This window comes from Mustela erminea, chromosome 16 (genome assembly GCF_009829155.1).
Source record: "Mustela erminea isolate mMusErm1 chromosome 16, mMusErm1.Pri, whole genome shotgun sequence".
Taxonomy (NCBI): Eukaryota; Metazoa; Chordata; class Mammalia; order Carnivora; family Mustelidae; genus Mustela; species Mustela erminea.
Window position 1 is genome coordinate 22,658,330 of NC_045629.1, and position 22,167 is coordinate 22,680,496.

A 22,167-nucleotide genomic window follows, 5' to 3' on the forward strand; every position below is an offset into this window, starting at 1 on the left:
TCACCCAGAACGGAGGTCATCTCATTTTTAGTTAATCCTCATCACACCCTACAACATAATTATGACATTATTTCACGGATGAGAATGTTAAATCTCAGACATGAAATGACTTTCCCAACATTATGCAAATGAGGAAATGGCAGACAAAACAAGTTTGTCCAACTCCAAAATCCGTATTGTAGGTGTTATGTTCGAGCAATGTCCAGCCAGTGTAATTGTATCAGCCCAGAGCTTTAATTTCACCCTACTTTTATGTAATGGTTAGTCTTCTAAATTGACTGCCTTAGTCTTTTTTAAAATTATTGTTATAAGCGACTCAAATTATCTTTAAGAATTTTTTTTTTTTTAAAGATTTTATTTATTTATTTGACAGAGAGAGATCACAAGTAGGCAGAGAGGCAGGCAGAGAGAGAGGAAGGGAAGCAGGCTCCCTGCTGAGCAGAGAGCCCGATGCGGGACTCGATCCCAGGACCCTGAGATCATGACCTGAGCCGAAGGCAGCGGCTTAACACACTGACCCACCCAGGCGCCCTATCTTTAAGAATTTTTAAAATATATATTTAAGGAGCATCTGACTGACTCAGTCAGTAGAGCATGTGATTTTTTTTTTTTTAAAGAGTTTATTTATTTATTTATTTGACAGGCAGAGATCACAAGTAGGCAGAGAGGCAGGCAGAGGTGGGAGCAGGCTCCCGCTGAGCAGAGAGCTCTATCCCGGGACCCTGGGATCATGACCTCAGCCCAAGGCAGAGGCTTTAACGCACCGAGCTACCCAGGTGCCCCAGAGCATGTGATTCTTGATCTTAAGGTCTTGAGTTCAACCACCATATTGGGTGTAAAGCTTACTTAAAAAAAAAAAAAAAAAAAGATGAGATACATGTTTTCAATAAACACAAGAGACCTTACGGGAATTACTAAAGAAGGATGCTGTAAATTGACTCCATTTTCCAAACCAAAAATTGAGCTCTGGAATCTGATCAGGATGATCCAAACCTTGCGGCCTGCTTGGTCCACGTTAAGTGCTATTTGGCATGCGGGCATTTTGGAGTGACTGTTAGAAAAAGGGCAAAAAACAAAAACAAAAACAAAACCCCAAACAAAACCAAACCATTATTACCTTCCTTTGCTACTATGTTAGTTGGAAGAACAAAGTACTTATTTCGAAGGATTTAACTAGTGAAAAAATCGGCATCACACGAGTTCCTGATGTCTTGCTTTCCTGTTTGACTGTAGAATGAACTAGCAGTCAAAGAAAGGCTGCCTAATTACAGGATGAGCCCGGATTTTTTCAAAAGACCATTGTTCTGACTTAATTAACATGAACTAAAACAGTCCTAAAACAACAGGGCACATTCCCATTAGGATAAATTACTCAGCCCCGGTCAACACAGCAGAGGAGTCCCCAGAGGAAAATCTGTCACTGCCTTTCCACCTGCACTATGGCTCTTTCTCAAAGGACTCTGCTACAGCTGGGAGCCTCCCTCTGGATGGGGCATCTGTTCCATATTGAATTTGCTCCACTTTGAAAGCCACGGACCATGGATAAAGGGTGAAGAAAACTCCTAAGCAGTCAATATCACCATGGCTAGGCATGGGACATAATAGCTTAGAAGTTAGGCTCACCATGGAACCCATTCTGGTTTTAAATGTCCCATGTGAATATTTAAAAGTAGGTCACTGTTTGCTTTGATATCGGGATAACTGATAGAAAAAGGCCATGTCCTTACCAGGATTCATATCTAAGCATACTAGTTTGTTCGTTAGGAAGCTGGGCGGTGGAGTGGGCAGACCTGGCTTTGTCCCTTGGAGGTGAAGGTTGCATCACTTCCTGACTCTTAAGCCTTGATTTCCATCTCTGCAGATAGCGAGCGCAAGGGTCCATCTCCCAGGGCTCATGCTCATTTACAAACTTCGGCTACTGTTACGCACATGAGATGAGTTTCTCTCAGGCATGTTAGCACAGATATCCCCCCAAGTTTTGCATCAGCCCCCTGATAATGGATTTGGCACATTTTTCTCTTCAGTGGACCTCCGTTTTTGACGTTCTAAATACTGGTATGAACAGGATAATCAGACCTGAGAAGATTCTACTCGTCTCTCCGAATGAAGTTGGGTTTGAAACTAGAGCAATACAAAGACATATTTATTTTATAGTCGACTACAATTTTTAAGCCTTTCTTTGTTTGGTAATAATAATTTTTCTTCCCCAATTACAAAGCTCAAGATGAGGTGAATAAGTAGCTTCTGTGTCCTAGGAGTAATTCTGTACAGTGCTGAACAAATTAACAGGCCTCTGTCACGCGATGGGGGAGGAGTGGGTACTAGGGGTTGAAAATCAATCCAAAAAAGATGGGAGATTAATTTATGTCTGAACACTTAGTTACAAGACTAATGAAGCTCAGGACTGAATGAATTTTTAAAGAATTTATTCTATGAAAAAAAAAAAAAAGAATTTATTCTATGAAGAATAGACCAGGTAACAGCTACAGCCATATTACAACCAGGGACCCAAGGCCACTAGTAGAGAAAAGGTCTTTTTCATCACAAAATCAAACTTGACTCTCAGTCCCCAAAGTAAAATATAGTCCCTCTCTCAGGGTTTGTCTGGAGTTTCCAGACCCGGAAGCTCAATATTAATATCCAGCTCATACTATCTCTAGATAAACTCACCAAAACTCCATCCCTGTGAAACACATTTCTGTGCAAGCTGGCAAAAATCAATTTGATAATTTCCACTTTTCTGTTTCTCATCTCCATGTAGTTACCCTCTGCCCCTACGACACACCCCCAAAGCAAGGAAAACCCAGACCAGATCCTAGCCTGTGGTTTTCCGTGGTCCCCGTACTCTGAGGGCTAGTAGCCTTCATGGAGCTTCACGTGGGAGTAGAATGCTTCTTGATCTGGGAAGGTTTTTCCACAGATGCCGCAAGAGCAGCCCTCATCCTCCTTGTGTGACCGTCGCACGTGGCTATCATGGGCAGCGTGCGATGCAAAGGATTTACCACAGTACTTGCACTTAAAGGGCTTTTCCCCGGAGTGCTGCCTGATGTGCGTGCGGAGGATGCTGGAGGCTGTGAATCTCTGCAGAGAATGAAAAGCAGAAGAAAAGGTAAACTTCCTTCACCGAGACAGCCAACTAGACCAAGGGCTTAAGTTCACCATTACCGAGCCTTAGTTCTCTGACGGATGAATCTGGGTTTTCAGGCTACAGAGCAGCACGTCTGGTCAACAGTAGCCGCCTTCATAAAAAAGGGCTTGACCCTCAGGAGCCTCCATTTCAACCAGAAATCCCAGCGTAGGTGGATCTAGGACCACACTCCAAGAGAACTTGCATTAGGGGAGTAGCTACTCTTGGCCAAGGTCTCTGCATCTATCAGCATCTTACTGATTTTTTTCCTTTCTACGATTTGTTTTTTTTAAGATTTTTATTTATTTATTTATTTGACAGACAGAGGCCACAAGTAGGCAGAGAGGCAGGTAGAGACAGAGAGAGAGAGAAGCAGGCTCCCTGCTGAGCAGAGAGTCCTACATTGGGCTCAATCCCAGGACCCTGGGATCATGACCTGAGCCGAAGGCAGAGGCTTTAACCCACTGAGCCACCCAGGCGCCCCTCTACGATTTTTTTTTTTAGGTAAATCTTTCTACCCTATACACGACCTGAACTTAAAACTCCAAGATCAAGAGTTGCATGCTCCACTGACTGAGCCAGCCAGGAGCTCCGGTTCCTTTCTCTTTTTTTTTTAAACTTAAACTTTCTGAGACACACCTGGGTGGCTCAGTTGGTGAAGCATCTGACTCTTGATTTTGGCTCAGGTCATGATCTCAGGATGGTGGGAGTGAGTCCCACGTCAGGCTCTGCACGGGGCGTGGAGCCTGCTTGGGGTTCTCTGTTCTTCAATCTACCCCTCCACCTGGCTCACACATGCTGCCTCCCTAAAAAACAAGCAAAAACTTGAAACTTTATTATTGGAGATTCTGTGTACCCTTTACGGAGTGTCCCTGAGTGCTTGCCTCTTAACACGACTATAGTACAGTGTCATAGCCAGGACGCGGATGTGGGCCATTTGTCAAACAACACCTCAGGTTGCCCTTTTATTTTTAAAATTTTATTATTATTTTTTAAAGATTTTATTTATTTACTTGACAGACAGAGATCACAAGCAGGCAGAGAGGCAGGAAGAGAGAAGGAAGCAGGTGCCCTGCTGAGCAAAGAGCCTGATGCGGGGCTCGATCCCAGGACCCTGAGATTATGATCCCAGCCGAAGGCAGTGGCTTAACCCTCTGAGCCAACAAGCGCCCTCAGGTTGCCCTTTTAGAGCCATACAGATCTCCCCCCAACCCACCTCCCACTTTTTTCTTAAGCTATGGCTGTCACTTACTTATTTTCCATTTCTACTGCTTCACCCCTTCAAGAATACTACGTTTGGGATTGACTCTTCTCACTCAGCATAATTCTCTGGAGATCCATGGAGGTCTCCATGGATCCAAGTCTCCCCTCCCCTTCTATAAAGGTTTTCTTTATTTATTTGAGACCGAGAGTGAGAGTGAGCGAGAATGCGCAGGGAGAGTGGGAGAGGGAGAAGCAGGCTTCCCGCTGAGCAGGGAACCCAATCCGGGCTTCGATCCCAGGACCCTGGAATCACGACCAGAACCTAAGGCAGGGCTTAACTGACTGAGCCCCCAGGCGCTCCCAGTCCAGGCCTGTTTAATTGTTGAGAAGTACTCCCTGGTGAGGGTGGGCCTCGGGCTGTTCAATCACTTACCCCTTGAAGGACGTCTGGGTTGTTTCTGGTCTGGGTTCTCAAGAATAAAGCTGCGACAAGCATTTGTGTACAGGTAAAGCCTTCACTTCTGAGGTAAGTGCCCAGGAGGACAACGGCTGGGTTGTATGGCAGTTAAGAAGTTTCATTTTTAGTGCAACTGCCGAACTTTTCCAGAATGGCTGTAACACTAGTACTTTGCTGTTTTTACATTTTTTCTTTCCACTTCTGTTCTCTCCCCGATTTATAACCTTTCTCCTCATTCATTTCAGTACTACGCTTTGACCTTTGTCACCTTCAGGCAGTATATTAGAGATATAATGACTCCATTTGGGGGTCCACTGACAGAAAACACCAGGTGGAACTGGTGGCTTCAGATATGGGGGGCTGGGAGAGAAGCACCACCACACTTTGAGGGGTCTGGACTTGGGTCACTACCTAGGAAGGTGCACAAGCCACACTTGTTTGGAATATGTCAGTCTTCATCCGCTTAAGTAACTGGAGTCTAACCCGGGATGCCAAATAACTTGTTCATGTCCTAAGTGGATTTAGTTCCCCTTCAGAGCATCTCTCAACCCCAGCAGAGCTACAAGTCCAAGGTGGGGATCAGAGTAAGAACTCCAGAAACAGGATGTGTTGTGGGGCTATTTTGACCTTGCTCTGAATATCCTGCTAGACAGCATGTATCCCCCAGGATAGCCTGCCTTTCTCACACTAATTCACGGTCACCTCCTTCACTCTGCTGGTTCCATCTGGTCGACTCGGGTCTCAGCCTCATTTTTCTCTGTTGATTATTTCCATTCTATTGACATGCAATTTCTTCAGCAGTATTGTTTCCCTAAGCCTGGTACACTCAATGTTTTATGCTTCTTTGGGAGGCTTAGATGTCCCCCTAATATGGCCTGCATTTCTTTTATGGCTTTATCATAAAAAATTTAAGTAACCTGATGATAGGGTCAGTCTATTCCAGTGCTGTCAAACAGGGGCTTTCTGCAGAGATGGAAACATTCTATGTCCATGCTACCCAGCTTGGTGGTCATTAGCCACATGTGGAGGATGAAACCAAACTACAGAATTTTCCATTTCATTTCATTCTTATTAAATAGCCATATACGGTTAATGGCTAACTAAGCACCGGACAGTTCAGATGCTTATCCTCAAAATAAGACATGAAGTGGGGCGCCTGGGTGGCTCAGAGGGTTAAGCCTCTGCCTTCAGCTCAGGTCATGGTCTCAGGGTCCCGGGATCGAGCCCCACATTGGGCTCTCTGCTTGGCAGGGAGCCTGTTTCTCCCTCTCTTTCTGCCTGCCTCTCTGCCTACTTGTGATCTCTGTGTCAAATAAATAAAGGAAAAAAAAAAAAAAAAGACGAGGTATTTTGGTAAGATTTCTAAAGCCTGGTCAAACTACAGTTCTATTCCAGAAACCCCTAACCACTTAATTGTCTCTTCATTTTTATCACTCAGTATTCTGTATAATGTACATTAGACTCCAGCTGGGCAATGTTGGTCTAGAACGTGGAGACATGGAGAGCCTGTGCTCTTACATACTTTGTAATCATGTCTGCCATCATTAGGTCTCCCTATAAATTAGGGGTGTATTTTTTTTTTTTTTAATTTTGTTCGGGGCACCTGGGTGGCTCAGTGGGTTAAGCCTCTGCCTTCAGCTCAGGTCATGATCTCGGTGTCCTGGATCAAGCCCCGCATTGGGCTCTCTGCTCAGCAGCGAGCCTGTTTCCTCCTCTCTCTCTGCCTCCTTCTCTCCCTATTTGTGATCTCTGTCTGTCAAATAAATAAATAAAATCTTAAAAAATAAAATAAAAATTGGTTTGTTTATTTAAGTACTCTCTACATCCAATGGGGGGCTTGAACTTCCCAACTCTGAGATTGAGTCTCATGCTTTACAGACTGAGCCATGCCAGCGACCTCGGGGGTATATTTCATGACACATGTCTTAAATGCCAATTTGGTAATAGGAGGTCGTATCTGACCATCTTAAGCAAACTGGAGCTTTTTTTAGGGGTGGCAATGGGATGGGACTGATAATGGACTAACCAAGAATTCCTTATAAGCCAGGCTTTATGCTTCAAGTTCTTATCCATGAACATCCAGACAGGGCTCAAGGTAGATCCCTTGGAAGGAGGTTCCATTTACCTTTGTACAATAAACACACTGGTATGGTCTGTCTCCAGAGTGGACTCTCGTATGTTTGTTCAGGCTGGAAGACTGAGAGAAACATTTCCCACACGTAGAACACTAAGGTGTAAAAGAAACACACAGTTAATATCACATCTTCATTTTACCATTGTGTTTATCTGGGAGTAATAGGTGAAATATTTTATTTATCCAATGTATGGCTGTAGGCAGAGGTTATAGAACTCAGGCTGACGGGCCTAATTAGGGCAGCAGAAAGACTACCCAGGGCTACGCTGACGATTCTGGAAGTATGGGTTCTGGTCAGATGCTTTAGTTAATACTGCAAAAAGAACAGATCAAATCTCAAGTCTAAATACATGATGTGAAAAATAAGATAGGGACTGACTCTCTGAGAATGAGGACAAAAAAAATTAAAAGTTAAGCACAGAGAGGTAGATTCAACCTGATTATCTGGCCAAAAAGAGTTCCAGGAGAGAGCAAAGTTCTAGAAAACAGATAGTAACCAAAGAATGAACAATAAAATTCCTGTCAGTTTAGGACTTGTGCCTTCAAACGGAAACAGTACTTTGTACTGTTTACAAAACAGGAAAAAAGGGAAAAGACATCCAACCTGACATGTTCTGTTAAAACTTCAGAATTCCAAAGATAAAGAACAATTTCCACAAAGAAGAAAACCAGTTACTTATAAACAGATAAGAAACAAGTTACCATCAAATGATGAGAGAAAATAAAAAGATGCCTTGAAGGTTTTTGAAAAGTTTTCTATCTGAAACTTTGTATCTAGTCAAACTATCAAAAACATATGCAAGTAAAACATCCTCAAAGAAGGGGTGTCTGTGCGGCTCAGTCAGTTAAGTGTCTGACTCTTGCTCTCAGCTCAGGTCTTGATCTCAGGGTTTTGAGTTCAAGCCCTGCCCTGGGCTTCACGCTGAGCATGCAGCCCACGGAAAAGAATAAAAAGACTCAAAATTTTTTCAGTATGTAACTTTAAAAACAATTATTTGAAGATATACCCCAGTATTATAAAAAGGAAATCAAGAAAGAGGAAGAGTGAAATAAAAAAAACAAAAACAAAAACATTGGAACTAACTTAGGAAGGTGATGACAGCTGTCCAAAGTTGGCAGTTCACAGGCCTAGAAGGCAACAGGTTCCAATGTAAGTTTCCCTGCAGAACGCTTTCAGTGAGAATGTCAGTATCATTACGCAATTAGGAAACTACATCTTCCACTTGGAATTAGAAATCCTAGCGAAAACAAAAAGCTTAGAAGTCAAAACCAAATACAAAGAAAGTTAAAAGTCTGGCATAATTTTGAGCAATTGATGGAATATAAGAAACAATGATTTTTGGAAAAACATGCTTCTCTCCATTGGTCAGGAATTTCAGGTTGGAGAAGACTGACATTTCTAAATTCCTGGATAAATTTTTGGGACTTATTGTTATGAACTACAGGGATTTCCTCTGACATTTTTGTGGTCTTCATTAATTTTGCTTGACCAGTCATCTGAAAAGGAGGTAGGTACAATTTAAGTTTTAAATGCTGGAAACAGGGGCGCCTGGGTCGCTCAGTGGGTTAAAGCCTCTGTCTTCAGCTCAGGTCATGATCCCAGGGTCCTGGAATCGAATCCTGCATTGGGCTCTCTGCTCAACAGGGGGCCTGCATCCCTCTCTCTCTCTCTCTGCCTCTCTGCCTACTTGTGATCTCTCTCTCTGTCAAATAAATAAATAAAATCTTTTTAAAAAATTAAATAAATAAATGCTGGAAACGGGGGTGATAATACAGGGCTTTCCACTGCTGGTTATACACCCACCATCTTCTGACATTTTTGTCAATCAATCCTTTTCTCTTTCATGAAGAAACTTAATGTTTTTGTTTTTTTATTTAATGATTTATCTTAGTTTCTGCATGGCTGCTTCATTGGAGAACCCCCCCACCTTAATTTCTTCAAGTTAAACATTTTGTTTCAAGTTTCTGCAAATTAAATATATTTCACCACCTTAAAAGCTAACTACCAAACTTAGTGTAAAATGAAGAAAACTAAAAGAGCATAAAAAATGTTTGGCAGTAAAAATAAGAAACAGAGGTGCCGGTGAGAAACTCCACTTGAGATGCTCAGAATGCACCTAGACAAACGCTACACGAGCTCAGGACAGAATTCTTGGATAGAGGTCCGTACCCATGTGAAATGCCATTTATAGTCATGATATATATATTTGAAAGGTTTTACTTATTTATTTGAGACAGAGAGAGAACAGAGGGAGAGTCAAAGGGAGAAGCAGACTCCCCGCTAACCAGGGAGCTCGATGTGGGGCTCCATCCCAGGACCTTGAGATCATGACACCTGAGCGACCAAGCCACCCAGATGTCTAACCAACGCCACCCCCCCACCTGCCATCTCCCGCGGAGTCATGATAAAAGACAAGACCACTCAGAGTTTGCAAAGAGAAGATCACTAAAGAACTCTCTGGAACACAAAGGCCATGGGACTCGTCCTCTTGAATTGCCAGTTTAAAATGATTATTCTTGGGGCGCCTGGGTGGCTCAGTCATTAAGCGTCTGTCTCTGGTTCAGGTCATGATCCTGTAGTCCTGGGACTGAGCCCCGCATTGAGCTCTCTGCTTAGAAGAAAACCTGTTTCTCCCCCTCCCATTCCCCCTGCTTGTATTCACTCTCTGTCTCACTGTCAAAACCAAACAAAACAAACCCTTAAAAAAAAATAAATAAAACGATTATCCCCCCATCCTACCATAAAACTGGCTCCTTGCTTCCCTCTTCCCAGCTTCCATGCCTTCCTTGTCATCCCTGTCATCTACGGACAGCCTGGTCTACGGTCCCCCAGTTTCAAAGATGGCAGCAGCTGAGTACAGCTTCTCCCCTCAAACCCCTACCCAAGACCACCACTGTCTCCAGAGTTTAAGCGAAGGACCCAGCCAACATTTTAGCAGAAATATCTTTTTTTTTTTTTTAAGATTTTATCTATTTATTTGACAGAGAGAGATCACAAGTAGGCAGAGAGGCAGGCAGAGAGAGGAGGAAGCAGGCTCCCTGCTGAGCGGAGAGCCCGATGCGGGGCTCGATCCCAGGACCCTGAGATCATGACCTAAGCCAAAGGCAGCGGCTTAACCCACTGAGCCACCCAGGCGACCCTAGCAGAAGTATCTTGATGGAGCTCTGATGACCTTCAAGATGCCCTTCAGCTTCTACTTTCTTAACCAACACCCTTTGATCTAGCTGCAGCAAGTCTGACAAATATCCCAGCGGCGCACATCCCCTCAGGTTAGGATCACTTGCTGTGCTAACTGGAAAGGAAAACGCTGCCAATGAAAATTACGGCATACTACCCCTTGTTAAACACATTCAGTTTCTGAAAACATACACTTCAGAAACATAAAAACCTAGAACTGATAAACCATGGCTTGAAAAATAGTATTACAAAAGCACGTAGCAATAGACCTATTTTCCAAGGACACATGTGGACAGATCACAGGACAAATACAGAGAGCCGATAAAATATAGTGCAAACGTTTAATCCACGTTATCAATTAAGATGCACATTAAAGCAAAATACTATTTCATCCACCGAAATGGCAGCATGGAAGGACAGCGGTCGGTAAGAGACCCCGTGTCGCCTCCTTCACAGGAAGGCTCATCGTCTGCATTATAAACCCACATCTTCCCCAGAAAGCTGTTCAGCTCTCCATTCGAGCCTTCAAATTATACACAGTCTATGACCCAGTTTTTCTACTTCTAGGAATCTATCCCAAGGAAGTCATCAAACGTGGAAAATTGTGATGATTTCTATGGAATATCGTTCACTGCAGACACACCGGGGAGAAACCCGCACGTCGGGTGATCGGTTACATAAGTGAAGGCCCATCCATGTCACGCGCTGATGCAGTCATTCCTAAGTTTATAAATTACTCATGATTTGGTGTTAAGTCAGAAAAGCAGCCTCATCGTAACCCCAAGTGTATTAAAAATATGTGCATGTTCACATAAACACATCGAAGAAAAATTACACCTTAAATGTCTTCATGTGGGGCATGGCCTATCAGGTGGCTTGCCGGGTTCTCTCCAAATTCTAATTACCAAGCATATATTCTCTTCTCATGTTAAAAAGTACAAACTGGAAATAAAAAAACTAAACGTTGATTGAGTGAAAGGGAAAACTGCTCTTGACTTTTTTTTTTTTAAGATTTTATTTATTTATTTGACACACACAGAGAGAGATGATCACAAGTAGGCAGAGAGGCAGGCAGAGAGAGAGGGGGAAGCAGGCTCCCTGCTGAGCAGAGAACCCAATGCGGGACTCGATCCCAGGACCCGGAGACCATGACGGGAGCTGAAGGCAGAGGCTTAATGCTCTGAGCCACCCAGGTGCTCTCTTGACTTTGTTCTTAAGCCTACTCCCCAAATGATAGCGGTTGGAGGCATCACTTGGTGTTTTTCCATTTGTGTGTGAGTATCATGCGTGGCCTCCATAATAAACCATTTCAAATGGTATCACTCTATCCATATTCTGCAACTTGTTTTGGCTTAATAAGCAAACCATAATTTTTTACAACCACTTGTGTTGATGAACACAGGGTTATCTCACTTTTTACTGTCAGAATACTGGAGTGTAACTTTTCCTCTTTTTCCTATCCATGGGTGAGAAATAATTTCACTGTCTTAATACTTCAAATGTTCCTAGAATTCTGGTTAAGTATGTGCTTTTCTGTGGGAAGTGGGATTTGGAGGAGTCTGGGGTGTTGCGGATATCTTCATAGATCTAGACCACCAAGGGGCTGTTAAAAACTAATTGTAGGGGCACCTGACTGTCTTGGTGGGTTAAGCCTCTGCCTTCAGCTCTGGTCATGATCTCAGGGTCCTGGGATTGAGCCCTGCGTCCGGTTCTCTGCTGAGCAGGGAGCCTGCTTCCCCCTATCTCTCTCTGCCTGCCTCTCTGCTGACTTGTGGTCAAATAAATAAATAAACTTAAAAAAAAAAAAACAAAACTAATTGTATTACATGTCTTTTAATGAGCAAAAAGGAATTCTTAGATTATTGTAAAGATACTCAAACTTTACAGGAATAAATAATGCCATGATTGTTTGGGATTCTTCTGGAAGCGTAGCTGTGAATGGGAGGGGGTGCAAAAGGGCTATTTTATGAAAACCGCTCTCAGTTTTCTAAAGAACAATACTGGGACTCTGGAGTCACTCAGGCGGTAACCTCATCAGCTAGTCCTGACAGGCCCGGGAGTCAAACCCATATCTGTCTGCACCCAGGTCCCATCCTTTCTTCTAGGTAAGCCCAACGGTAACTTGTACTTTTTTTGCACCAAGCCTGGCAGCGTGACCAGCTATCTGGAATGGCAGAAAATGGCTCCCTATTGCCTTTGTTGCTTTTCTTCCTGACAAAATCCTCGGTGTGCCACAAAGGCCTTCCATTCCCTGGCCATGCCCATGCTTCATGTTTGTCTATAATTGTCAATATGCCTGCACAGATAATGGAACACAATACAGTTACCTAAAAGCATGTATAGGCTCCTTCCCACCTGGAATGCCTCGACCCTCTCCCATCCCTGACCAACCCTGCCCTGCATATAAATCAGACACCCGTTGTCCTTCTAGACTCAGCTCAAGACCACCCCCTTGCTCTATGCCCCTCTCTACCTGTGCATCTGTCCCCAGCACTCTGTCATGGTGCCAGCTCGCATCTGCCCTTCAAGGCACCGTTCCCTCACAGACCCTGTGTCATCGGGCACTGTGTCCTAGCAGCTCAGACCTAGGGGACCCTCGGTGTGGACTCAGGGGTTTGAGGAAGGAGCACGGAAGCCAAGGGAGTCATGGGCCGCCCGTCATTCCCCGCCCACCTTCTTACCTTGTGAGGCCGGTGCTTCTCATGGACGTGAAGAACATGGATCCGGAGCCGGTCCCGCTTCTCAAAGGATCGTTTGCAGAGATTGCAGGGGAATTTCCTGTCACCCTTGTCCACACAGGGGGTGTACTTCAGATGCTTATCTCTGTAATATTTGTAGGTAAATACTTTTCCACATCTTTCACATCTGTAGCCTTCTGCAGCCTCTGTCAAACACAGGGTTAGGAATAAGGGCCTGTGGCTTAGTGAGTTCCCGTCCCTTATTCTTAACTTCCTCCCAAAGGATTTTTTTTTTTTTTAAGATTTTATTTATTTATTTGACAGAGAGAAATCACAAGTAGATGGAGAGGCAGGCAGAGAGAGAGAGGGAGGAGGAAGCAGGCTCCCCGCTGAGCAGAGAGCCTGATGCGGGACTCGATCCCAGGACCCTGAGATCATGACCTGAGCCGAAGGCAGCGGCTTAACCCACTGAGCCACCCAGGCGCCCCTCCCAAAGGATTTTTTAAAACTTTCATGACAGACAATTTTAAACATATGCTAAAGTCAAAATAATGGAATAATAAACCCTAATGGGCTCAACACCGAGCTTTCACAATGACCAACTCAGAGCTAATTTCGCTTTCATTTGTATCACTTGCCTCCATGACTATTTCAACACTAATAATCATTTTGGTTCATAAATACCTCAAACTGCAATCTATTAAAGATAATACTTTTTAAAAAAGTAGTAACCATATTGTCATACCTAAGCAATTAACTCTTACTCCTTAAAGAAATACATGTGTACACACAAGTTTAATTATTTTCCAATCAGTTCAATTTCGGATTCCAAGTCTTTTTGTTGTCTATGGTTTGCTATGTTTGTTCAATCTCTCAATTTGTAGGTTCTCCTTCCCTTTTGTTTCCTGAAATGTATCTGCTGAAGCCCTGCCTCCAGCCCTATTTAAGAGCACTTCAACCTTACAGTTCCTTTTTTTTTCTTTTTTTAAGATTTATTTATTTGAGAGGAGGAAGAGAGAGAGAGAGAGAGAGCAAGCGCATAAGCAGGGGGAGAGGGAGAAGCAGGGAGCCCAGTGAAGCTGGATCAATATGAGGACCCTGAGATGACCTGAGCAGATGCTTAGAAGGCAGACACTGAACCCACTTAACAGACTGAGCCATCCAGGTGCCCCACCCAACCCTACAGTTCTTCTCTTCTTCTTTTTTAAAAAAATATTTTATTTATTTGGCAGAGAAAGAAGGAACACAAGCAGGGAGAGTGGGAGAGGGAGAAGCAGGCTTCCCACTGAGCAGGGAGCACAATGCAGGGCTCAATCCCAGAACTCTGGGATCATGACCTGAGCTCCAGGCAGATGCTTAACGACTGAGCCACCCAGGCACCCCATCAACCCTACAGTTCTTAAACACACTCTTGACTGGACTGGCATGTGTTGGGAGGTTAGGTTAACATACCAAACATACATACTGTGTCCCTTTCAGATCAGGCTAAGCTCTAAGTTCAGGGCAGTTCACGTTGGTCAATGGCAACCAGACAATGATGGACACCAACAGCTTACTTCCTAGACTTCACAAGGGCTGTTCCCATTGGCCCCATTCACAAAGTCTTAGGTACCTGTTTAGCTTGCCATTTGCCTCCCTGAACTTCTGGAAAGGAGTCCAGAGCAAGAACCAAAATGCAGGGAGTAAGGCTGACCATTATCTTGCCTTCTCTTGTATTCAGAGGGTTATCATGATGATTAATTTAATCCTATCACTTATTGAGCTCTTACCAATATGAGTGATACTATCGCTGAGTGATAGACTTAATACCCAGAAAGGTAAATCTGTTTTTATCCATGGAGGAGGGAGGGGGAGAGAGGTTAGAGAGGGTTCAGCCGACTCTAGCAAGGGAGGCCCCAGGTCCAGGGGTGTCTATTGTTGGGGGAGGGGAGAGTTCTGGGGCCACCTACAAAAGCATCCCTGCAGAGGACACTCTGGATTCCAGAGGATCAAGTGGCTTTGACTGTGAATGCATCATTGAGACCCCATTGTCTGGCCCCAGGGAGGGAGAGAAGAGCCAGCAGTAAGTATATGCAGGAGTCTGTAGATGGAAATCTTCTTAGCACCGGGTCTGCAGGGAAGCTATCCATCAGGGGCTTTGTTAGTTGATAACTACATCCCAGGCACGTTTAACAGGTGGCTAAGGAAATAAACCATTCATTAAGTAAATAACCAGGAAGGCAACGGCCAACCCCAGGACTATCCATTGCCTGGGATGTCTATCACTTTCATTGAGGTGCTAATCCGCTCAGAATTCCCTTGCTGGGATGGTTTTAGATCAGAGCCAGCATTTTCATTGGTCAAAAATACCGGGCCTTCCTGTTTCAGCAGTGGGAAGATCGGGTCTACAAGATAGGGATCAGTAATATTACAATTCAAAGCACTAAAGCACAGCAAAATTCAGAATCATGGTTCAATATTGAGTGTGCAGAAGAACCGCTTAGGCAAAAAAAGGACAAGCCATCATCCTTCCTAATTAGGGCTCCGCTGCCTACATTTTCTGCTCAAGTCTTTGGAAATTTTACTTAACCTAATGATTTTACCCTGTTCCCTTTTCTTCTTTCTTTCCCTCCCCACCCCATGTCCCACCTTGGTCAACTCCTCTTTTTAGCTGAGGGGTTTCCCAATATTGACAATGATGCTTCCTGCCCCACCACACACAGTTCAGAGTTTCGTAACAATTAAGAGCCCTCTTCACATTCCACACCTCCATCCCCCAAAACACACACTCTGCAGGCCCGCATACTCAAATAACCCGCCCACATAGGGTCCAGACTCTTCCCTCCCACTCAAGACCTGAAAAGGCGAAGTTCCCACCAATCCTCGCCAAAAGCCTTTGAGGAAAACAGTTCTTTTGAGAGGAGAGAGAAATTTTCATTTTTCTTTCCTTTTTAAACTTATCCCAAACCACTTCACAATAGAAAACAAATGAATTCATCCATAATTCTTTCCAATGAATTAAATTGTTTACCAAGTTCCTTCCATACGTTGTCCCAAATACGTATTATTCAACCCCATTTACTATTCTAAGCCTTCATCCCTATTCCTTGGTACCAGATGGGATTTCTGATTTCTGCATATTAGTCTATATGTTCATATACCATCATTTGTGTAAGAATTATTCCGCTATTGAGTATTTAGGTTGTTTGTTATTTTTCACTAATAGGGATGGTGCCGTAATAAAAATCCTCAGGGACAAAAGGTTTCCCTTCTGGACTATTTTCTGAAGACAAATTTCGGGAAGAGTATTCTTGAGAAATCAAAAGTCATGATCACTGTAATAGCTGAGTGTCGTTTGTGAGTTATCAAGCATGGATTTGTTTCTCAAATCCATTTTTCACTTTTGTCTAAAGTACAGTACACTTTGGAAGTGACCAAAGAGGTTACTTGGTTTGGTGCTAAGTAAGAAACAACTGTGAGGTCCACAGACTTCAGAGAGTCCTACAATCTCACCACCACCCCCTGACTTTATCCCTATGCCATTCACATGTTGGGGGTAGCAGGAAGATAGTTTACCAAAACAATTCTGACAAGCCCTCTCACTATTTGGACTTTTGAAACAAGAGGCTGTTCATCACTCACTTCCTAATCCCTGTGAGCATGTCTTTTCTTTGGCTTCACTATTCCCCAAACTTGGGTTGCCTTCCCTCTCCCAGCCCAACACCATCTCATCCCTAAGCAGCGTTTCCCGTGTTGGTCCTAATGTCTTCTGCTTTCATTCAATATCCAGGAGTCGGGGATAATAAGGTATTTAGAATTATTTCCTGCTCTGAAGGGTCTCGGTTTACAAGGGAGATTTGCATGCATACAATCACGTAGTGTGTGATGAAAGCAATTCACTTTTCCTTTTCTAACTTGTTACTTATTACATCTATTATAACATAAGGTGGGCTTCAGTAGTATTACACACATACAGTAATTTGCATTTATCTCATATAACCTACTAAATCAGGGGTTCAGCTTTTGTGTGTATGCAAAAATCAGTCAGAAAGCATTTTAAAAATGCAAATTCCAGAGGCTCACTCCCAGGGAGTGGGTTTCTGGTCCTCTAGGTTCCTGCTGCTCACATGTGGTCCAGGGGCCAACCGTATCAGCCTCCCCTGGAAACTTGATAGAAATGCGGGATATCTCAGGTCCCAGCCCTGACTGAGAATCTGCATCTTTCCAAGATCCCCAGATTCTCACACCCACATTAAAATTTGAGAGCAAGAGTGTAGCTCAATGCTTCCCAAAGGCGCCTAAGATCCACAGTAAGAAAAACATTTTCTATTTGAGACTCAGCACACACACATCTCCATTTGAAACAAAAACTTCACCAAAACAATGCTTGCTTATACTTTAGATTCGCATCGACAATTTCTATTCTACTTTATTCTAATTCCGTCATTTTTTTTTTCCTTTAAAGATAGTCTAAAACACTAAATTGATTTCCCACCACATTAAGGAGCTGCAACCCCCATTTGGAAAGCCCTGCTCTGGACAGAGTGTTGATGGGAGTCATCGGCTGTATCAGTCTGAGCAGAAACGAACCAGAAACTGGCTCACCTAGGCAAGAGGTTGCATCCATTTATTTTGCTTCTATTTTTTTCTCCGGAAGGAGGTGAAGGGGGAAAAAGAAAAGGTATCCTTGTGAATAGAAGTAGCTTCAGCAGCTTTGGAAAGATGAAGGCATTTTCCTCCAGCTGGGCAGTGCCCCCTGGTTAGAGACACCCTCCCTTAAGTCTCCTGGGCAGCATTAGCCTCTGATGGGGAGGAGCTCCACAGGTTAGCAGACAGGCCGTTGGTAGTGGGTGGTGGTGGGGGTGGTGTTTCATGTTCAGAAAAGAGCCGAGTCCTTCCACCAGAAGAGCCTCACTGGGAAAGGCAAAGGTGTGCACTCACCTTCAGAGGGCCCAGGCGCCTGCTTCCCCTGTTCTGTGACTTGAAGGCTCACAGGAATGTCCAGAAACTTTTCATAGCAGTCTCCGTACCACACAAGGAGCTCTTGGTTCGGACAGATCTCCTTGCAGCTCTCATAAAAGATCTGCCCTTGACACTGCACCGCAACTAGGTTCTGCTCCTTGGGGAAACGGGCACAGTTGACATAGGACATCCAGTTCCCTGCACCTCCTTTGCCATCTATAAAGTGGCTCAAATGACCATCTTCAAAGATCTAAATAAAATAAAAACAAAGTTTAAAATGTATTCCCCCCACCCTATAAAGTAAACTTACTTACTAAAAATTTATAGTCCAAATCTCAAGCACGAGTCTACTGAATATATTTATTATTTATTAGTATTAAGCCCAAATAGAATTATTAGCTTAAGAATATCTCTATAGGTGCTGTGACATTCTTTCTTTCTTTCTTTTTTTTTTTTTTTAAAGATTTTACTTATTTGATAGAGAGACACAGCAAGACAGGGAACACAAGCAGGGGAAGTGGGAGAGGGAGAAGCAGGTTTCCTGCCAAGCTCCCTGCTTGATACGGCCTCATTACCAGGGCCCTGGGATCATGACCTGAGCGGAAGGCAGACACCTAACGACTAAGCCACCCAGGAGCCCCTGCTGTGGCATTTTTTAAAGATTCTTACTCTCATCACTTGCTTAATTTCCACATTTCTATAGCGAGTATGTTAATTCCATAAGCAGAGAAAAGGGAAACAAGAGAAGGTTGCATTTAATTCCCAACTTAAAGACAACCAATTAGTTTTGTGCTTTATCCCCACCTAGTTGTCATGCATATTAGCAGAGCCATATTTTAATTCTTTCTCTGCTGTGGGCAATTCCACCAGCTCCAGTGTTTTGTTATTATAAGCAACTTTGTGATTAACATCTTCCACATACTCCGAATTTCAGATTACCTTAATAAAACCATATTCCTAGAAGTAGAAAATCAAGGTCAAGGGGAGGGATCGGATATATTGACAAACTGGAGTCCTACTAGCATGTCCCAAACAGAATCAAGAGTATCAGTTTTTCCAAAATCCACAGCTAATTTCACAGGCAAATGATATCACAAATTTAAAAATGTGTTTTTATTCTCTTTGGCCTATTCTTAGCACACTGTGTATAACCTCTAAAGCATCTGGTGTTGCCTACAAATATAGACAAATACGAATTCTTTGAATGTATATTCCATTGCTACTCTTCCACAAAACACCAAGAATGCATGCAGAGGTATCTTGGTGGAATGAGCATCAGCCTTTCCTTCTCTTCATCTTGTAAAATGGACAGCTGGGACAGCTTGGACAGCAAGAGTGTGCCCTCTCCCAGGCTAGGATTCTCTCCCAGAGGGCCAGAAGCCAACACTGTTTCCCACCAGTGTCAGTTCCCACTTTGTAGACCCACCAGAAACATAATTTCATTTACCTCCCACATCAGAGAATTGTCTCCATACGTCTTGACTTCACTGGCGTTGACCACTTTACCTTGAAAGGGCCCAAACCTGACTCCTTTAGCAATGAGGCTGCTGCAGAACACGCCAAAATGCCGCAGGTCACCGAAGGTCGTCTGCTTGAGGCAGAGACCTAGCGGAAAGCCAAGGTAGGAAAGCCAGTGAGAAAACTGTATTCCTTCAGGGACAGAAATCCAGGCAAGAAGCCCTGCCTACCTTCTGGTAGCTGAAGGGAGTCTTTATCCAGAGTCTGACAGAGAGAATCGGATCCTAGAAAAAAGGGTTAAATTTTATTTTTCATAAGGTGTTTCCCTCCCTACTTCTTGGAAGTTAACCATTATCCTTTATGTTTTTCCTGCTCCTTTTACATATAAAATTTCTCCTTTGAGACTGAGAACAACCCTTGCAAAGTTATGTAATTAACCCCATTCTGCAAATTTAAATAGCTTGAGAATCGGAGATAATGCTGGGACTAAGGGCAAGCTCGGTGGTGAGGCTGGAACTCCCAAGTAGGAATTGCATGAAGCTCTCAAAGAGGTACCCGGTACAGCCTAGTAGAATCTGATCCCAGCTGACAAGTCCACTGTGTGAAGCATGTGTCTCCTGACCCTCAGCTTCTGCTAAAACCAACCTTAGGAATCATGCATTTAGGCAAGTAGAGCCTCAGAAATGAGCCACGTGTCCCCAAGCTCCATACTCTGATGGGAAATATGCACACTTCGCCACCAGACTTGGGACAGTCTCAGATCCACCTTGATGCCCCCCTTTCCCACTCCTGCTCCCACCTGTATTCCCAGCCAATCTGACTCCCTCCCAATATGACCACCTTTACCAGAGCTGTCTGTGGAGACCAGGAAGCCGGAAATAGCATGGTGCAGCGGGGCGGAGTGCTCCACACTGGGAATGACCCCGAACAGAACTAAGTGCAGGTCCTCCTGGGTGAAGTGGTAACGGTGAGACGACTTTCCTGGTTGGCTCGGGAGTTTGGAACCCTCCTCAGACCGCTTGCTGGGTGAGTAAGGTAATAACTGAGGCGTCTTCAGCCCCTCCGTCAACAAGGAAGCATTTGCAGCCGACGGCGGAATTAAAATCTCAGGTCCACAACACTGCCCATTGTCGCTTCGGCCACTAATGTGTCCCAAGTCTTCACTGGTGGCGCCTGTATACTCGTGGCTGCTGTTGAAGCGAGGCACCTCTCTGGGGAGGTGGGGGACTGGGAACCACGGAGACAGCTTGCTGTACCAGGGCAGATCGTAGAGCGGCTCCCTCTGCAGTGCCAGGCTGGAGCTCAGCAAGGGAGGCGCCGGCCGGAAGGCAAAGGCGGGCAAAGCGTGGGATGCAGACACTGCGGCCTCCAGCTGCGGGAAAGGTTGGAAGTCTTCCTCCGCAGTGGTTAGCATGTTCCCATAGTGGCCATAGGACGGGAAAGGCATGCAGTAGGCGTCCAGGTGTTGAGGGGTGCGCTGGATCCTCTCGGGCGCGTAGCACACCTTGTCCTGGGGTCCAGCTTCACCTGGTGGCCGCAGAGCCATCCCCGGCAACAGCGCGCCGCGCGTCTGCGGGAAAGCAAGCGCAGCTGAGGGGCGCGGGGCGCGGCGGCCCCGCTGCCACTTGCCTACCCTCCACCATCCAAGTTAGCCCCGGTCCAAGGGAATCGCATAAAGCTCCCAGTTCGATCCCGCAAGCCCTACCCCCACAAACAAGGCAAAACAGAACTGCAATGCAAACACACACACAAAAACCCCAAACGAAAAACCTTCCGGGATCTTGCTCGACTCCAAGTTCCCTGTAAGTGTCGCTTTTGCCTTCTCTCCCCCAAGCACACCTTGACCAAGCACAGCTGGTTTCCAATAACCCATTCTCTACTACCGAACCCAAACCCGGCTCCTGCAAAATCCTTCTGAAGTTCCCTCTTCCGCCCGCTCCTCTGCTCTACGAAACTCTTTTACAGGGTGGGTCGGAGCCCCCCGGGCCCTCCTACTCCAGGGGACTGGAGCCGAGCGCGAGGCCTTACTGGGCTTTCGAGCTGGCGGCTGCTCCAGGAGCTCCTGGGTACCCAGAGGCGAAGGCAGGGTCAAGGGCCCCCGGGCGGTTCGCGCAGAAGGAGACGCGCTCCCGGAGCCAAGGACAGGTCCGAAAGGCCGCCGCCCCTCCTCGAGCATAGGGTCTGACCCCGCGGACCCACGGGCCCCGCTGCCGCGACGAGGAGGGCGCCACCTTGGGCTCTCCTCAGAGCTCCGCAGCCGGCGCCGGGTTTGCCACGTGGGCCGAGTCCCGCCACATTCCCCAAGTCCCTCCGGGAACCCTGGTCACTCCACCTGGGGGGTTAGGGAGCCTGGGGTCGCAGACAAGGACGAGCCTCAGGCCAGGTGGGAGAGACGCCTCGGCGGCCACCGCCCCCACCCCGAAAGGATAGTGTTTTAATGGACACAAGTTCACCAAGGCCGAGGAAGGGAGCCCCTTCAGGGCCGGCGGGTCTCGAGGGCAAGATCAATGAGCCCAATAAGGAAACCCAGCGGGGTCGTGACTCAGAAATTAAAGAACACGGGGTCAGGAGAAGAGGTCAGCCACCACGAAGCATCTGCGTCTCCTCCTGAGCCCCCAAAGGCGCTCGACTCCTGCCCTCCTCTGACCGCAAAGATAAGCCACTTGGGGCTCGCAGGCCACTTAAGGAGTGAAAGCCCCAAGCGGGCCAAACGGCCACCCAGGACGAACTCCGCCAGCGCCTGCTTCCTACGCTCCCCCACCGCCCAGGCGGCCGACGGCCCCGGGCCACCGCGGCGCCCCAGCCCGGCACCCACCTTCTAGAGCGCCGCCACTGGGCGGGCGCCTCCAGGACCCTGACGGCTGCGCGGGCTCCGCACCGGCAGGCTTTGGGCGGGCCGGGAGGGTCGAGCTGGGGGTTTAAGAGGGCAGCGGGCGGGCGGGGCCGCGGGGCATAGAGAGGGCGAGGGTGGGGAAGGGACGCGGCCCACGC

The 22,167-nt window shown here is 45.7% G+C and overlaps 1 protein-coding gene across 2 annotated transcripts; it reads right to left on the reverse strand.

The window, feature by feature from the left end:
- Nucleotides 1–2,487: 2,487 nt before the first annotated feature.
- PRDM14 (PR/SET domain 14) lies at nt 2,488–21,578 on the reverse strand. Of its 2 annotated transcripts, none has more exons than XM_032316871.1 (8): nt 21,509–21,578; nt 20,023–20,746; nt 19,407–19,460; nt 19,166–19,323; nt 17,698–17,968; nt 12,781–12,983; nt 6,913–7,014; nt 2,488–3,081 (listed from the first exon to the last, which is right to left on the reverse strand). In XM_032316871.1, exons 2-8 carry the CDS (start codon nt 20,720–20,722, stop codon nt 2,854–2,856), a joined length of 1,716 nt encoding a protein of 571 aa, XP_032172762.1. In that variant the 5' UTR covers nt 20,723–20,746; nt 21,509–21,578; the 3' UTR covers nt 2,488–2,853. The 2 variants fall into 2 exon arrangements, with proteins under 2 accessions (XP_032172762.1, XP_032172761.1); XM_032316870.1 differs by lacking the exon at nt 21,509–21,578 and adding an exon at nt 21,205–21,227.
- Between the last annotated feature and the right edge of the window lie 589 nt (nt 21,579–22,167).